Genomic DNA, 3,802 nt, shown 5'->3' with positions numbered 1-3,802 from the left:
AGCAGGGGAGAAAGGGGCGTACTGGGATACGTCTTTCCAGGGGGCATTTTTTTCCCCCCACATGAGAGGATTCTCTTGTTTGACTGACGGTGCCTCTGGAGGAACCTGTTCATTTGTGCTGTCTCTGAAAAGACCACAGATGGTAACTTCTACCGGTAAGCATGCTGAAGCCCCTCCATAGCTTCCAGGTGCTTGCAGAAGAGAATCAGACCTACAGGCAGAAGGTGCACGCAGGAAGTGTAAAGGCAACCCTAATGACTCATGATGCATCCGCCATGTCATTGTTGTTTGTAGTTCTCACTTCTGTGCAAGGTTAAATTCCGTCCTTGACCGACATAGACATGCTGCACAGTCAGGCAGAGCAAGGGGTGCCTGCTCTCCACTGATAGTTTGGGCCATCATAATTTAGTCATTGATGGTGGATCTTATAGACAAAGAAGTCACAGAAGAGGACTAAGAAAGATAGGGGTATCAGCTGGGATAGAGTTAACTTTCTTTCAGGTGGCTGGGGGTGCTGTGTTTTGGATTTGATATGAGAGTAACATTGATGGCCCATTGATGTTTTTGTTGTTGCTGGGTGGTACTTGCACCGGGGACTTTTCAGCCTCCCATGCTCTGCCAGGTGCACAGGAAGCTGGGGCGGGAGCATAGCCGGGGCGGTTGGCCCAAATGGGTATTCCAGACCATGTGACATCATGCTCATTATAAAAATTAGGCAGGGGGGCCTCTTATGTCTGGCAACAGGCAGTTGGCCAATGGGATATTCTATACCATGTGACATCATGCTCAGTATAAAAAAATGGGGGGGGCCTCCCCATGTTCATGACACGCGGTCAGTGAGTGGTGAGCAGTTGCATTGTGCATCGCCTGTTTTGTATATTCTGTTATTGTTGTTGTCCTCACTGTTACTATTACTGTTCTATTTTGTTTTATTTCAATTATTAAACTGTTTTATCTCAAACCGGGGGTTTTCCTCCTTGTGCCCTCCCGATTCTCTCCCCCATCCTACCAGAGTGGGGGTGTGAGTGAGCGGATGTGTGGTGTTTAGTTGTTAGCCGGGGTCAAACCACAACACAGCGTTAAAACAGAAGTAATCAGTAGGATTGTTAAAAGGAAAGCCTGGAGTTCCCACATGCCTATGAACTGCAAAAGGGTTAGTTCCCTCAGGGTCGTCTGGTTTTCCATCTTGTCTTCATAATTTTTCTGGGGAAACATTGTAAATGAGATAAATAGGGCCACTGAAATCAAATCTGGTAGGTTTATGCTGATGTCTCTGAACAGGTCTGTCCGTTCACATGAGTCTGATTCCCTGCCTGTTCCTATAACAGATTTCCATCTGTTTTACCACTACTTTAAAAGAACATTTTTATTTCAAATGATTATTCCTCAAAATAAAAATAACCATACAAGCAAACACATTCCTCCACCCCTTTACTTTCCTGTGTTGCAAACAGTGCATACTCTTGTCTATAAGTCCATGCTTACTCCCTTCTGCACGCCCTCTTAAAGCACCTATCCTGGTAGCAATTATTTTATTACACAGAAAGAGGCAAGGTCTGAAGTCAACATTTACAGCAATGTCTATGTTTCTAACGCATCTGGTAAGTTTGACACTTTCAATGACTCTGCATGGTTGCTACGTACTGAGTGGGAGGTTTCCAAGAACAGAAATCCATAAAAAAATACTTAGTGAGGTACAAAAACTCTAGCCATAATTTTAAAGGGGTTTATTTTTGGTTTTTGTTTTTTTTTTTCTTCTCAAAGGATTTCTGATTTACTTGAGAATAAAAGGCCAGAATTGCCTAAAATTACTTCCTTATGAGAAGCCATTTTGCCAGTGAATACCAGCTGAGTTTGTCATTCAAAGGTGAACTGACAAGAGAGACTAAGGTGACTATCTAAATGAGGATAGCTACCCTTTAGTCGAGATTAGTCTAACCATACAGGAAACATTTTCTATAAATCTTTGTTTTAGTTCAAACAAGGAAATTAAAGGAAATCATATGTTTCAAATGGCACAGACAATCAGTTGAAGCAGTGAGAGAATCAATATTCTTGATTAGGATAATCATGTCAGAAATTAGGGAGGCATTGTGTATCAATCACATAAATCACATCAATGATGCAGAACATAAATAACATGTGGGATTGCTTATGCTGACCTATGCTGATTTTGCTATGTTAAAGGTCAGTGGAGCCACAACAAACATGAACACAAACCCCTCAACCTCTTTATTTTAGAAGAATTAAATTTTGTAATCATAAAACATCTCTTTCATAGTAACAAATAAATACAGGAAATGGCAGAGAGCCTTCTTATTTTTATTTTTTGCTTTGTTGGGTAATGAAAATAATGAAACTTTGGAAAAGACTTGGAAGCATAATCTCAGAATAAAGAAGTGGAAGAACAGGCAACCAAGTATGTAAGTCAAATATTGTCCACAGATCACACAGTCAGGAGGGAGTATTTCTGCCTGCCTAATCATAATCTAAATCATCTGCCTTCTTTATAAAAATTATTGATATGTACTTCCCAAAGAGGTTTCTAGAATCAGTTTACTACAGGAGCCTGCAGGAAAGTCAACATTTTAGTCCTCATTCTTTAACCTCAAATATTTTCTTTCTCGTCACTGTTTTTTTCAAGGCAGTCTTTACCTCTTTGTTCCTCAAAGTATAAATGAAAGGGTTCAGCAATGGCGTTATAAGGGTGTTCAGAAGGGATACCACTTTGTTCGTATTGCGTGAGTCACGCCCTCTTGGCCTGACGTACATGAACATGGCTCCCCCATAAAGTATGACGACTAGAGTCAGGTGAGCAATGCAGGTGGAGAAAGCTTTCTGTCTCCCAGAAGTAGATGGGATCCTCAATATGGCAAAAATGATGGCGAAGTAGGAGATGACAGTCAAAAAGGAAGTGCTAAACAGAAGCACTGTAGCAACAGTGAAAATAACCCATTCAATATGGTGGGTGTCAGTGCAAATCATCTTCAGCAGTGGCCCAATGTCACAATAGAAGTGATTGATGATATTGGGGCCACAGAATGGCAGTCTGAACACCAGAATAGTTTGCACAAAGACACTCAGAAAGCCACCCATCCAAGAGCCAAATGAGAGCTGAGCACACAGTTTTCCACTCATGATGGTGGTGTAGTGGAGAGGGTTGCATATTGCTGTGTATCGGTCAAAGGACATGGCTGTGAGGAGGAAAAGCTCAGTAGAACCAAGGAAAAAGTGGGAGAAGACTTGGGCTTTGCACCCAGCTATGCTGATAGACTTCTTGACTTGATCCAGAAGACTGGCCAAAAACTTGGACATAGATGATTCCCAAAAATGACAGATTTCCAAGGAAGAAATACATGGGTTTGTGGAGAGTGTTGTCATTCACCACTGTGGTGATGATGATGACATTCCCAGTGACAGTCAAAATGTAGATGACCAAGACTCCCACAAAGACCAAAATATGAACCCTTTGAAGGCTGGGGAAACCGAGAAGAATAAATTCAGTCACAAAAGTCTGGTTTTCCATCCTCTGCTTCCACTTTGTATATTTCTGCATTAATAAATACGGCAAGTAAAGCAGTGATCAAAGCTTTTTTTTATGTGAGTGAGTAGGGAAGAGGAAATATAGAGATATACATGTTTATGCGCATATAGGTATGTATACAAATATATGTATGTAAGAGACATTTTTAAATTGATTTTAACATGTATTTTAAAGAAACCGGGAGGTTTGAGATCCTTGTAATAGTTTTACTGTTTCATTTTTCAGTTACTTTTTTCAGTTGAAAAAGTGATCTCTCTT

At 40.9% G+C, this 3,802-nt stretch overlaps 1 protein-coding gene across 1 annotated transcript; it reads right to left on the bottom strand.

The window, feature by feature from the left end:
- Positions 1–2,595: 2,595 nt before the first annotated feature.
- Positions 2,596–3,526, bottom strand: LOC104076180 (olfactory receptor 6X1-like). The gene is given in 2 exon segments (XM_009576954.1): positions 2,596–3,313; positions 3,315–3,526. Coding segments are annotated over 2 exon segments (930 nt in total).
- Between the last annotated feature and the right edge of the window lie 276 nt (positions 3,527–3,802).

Source organism: Fulmarus glacialis, unplaced genomic scaffold (genome assembly GCF_000690835.1).
Source record: "Fulmarus glacialis isolate BGI_N327 unplaced genomic scaffold, ASM69083v1 scaffold6104, whole genome shotgun sequence".
In the NCBI taxonomy this organism is placed as follows: Eukaryota; Metazoa; Chordata; class Aves; order Procellariiformes; family Procellariidae; genus Fulmarus; species Fulmarus glacialis.
This window is presented reverse-complemented; position numbering and strand designations above follow the sequence as displayed.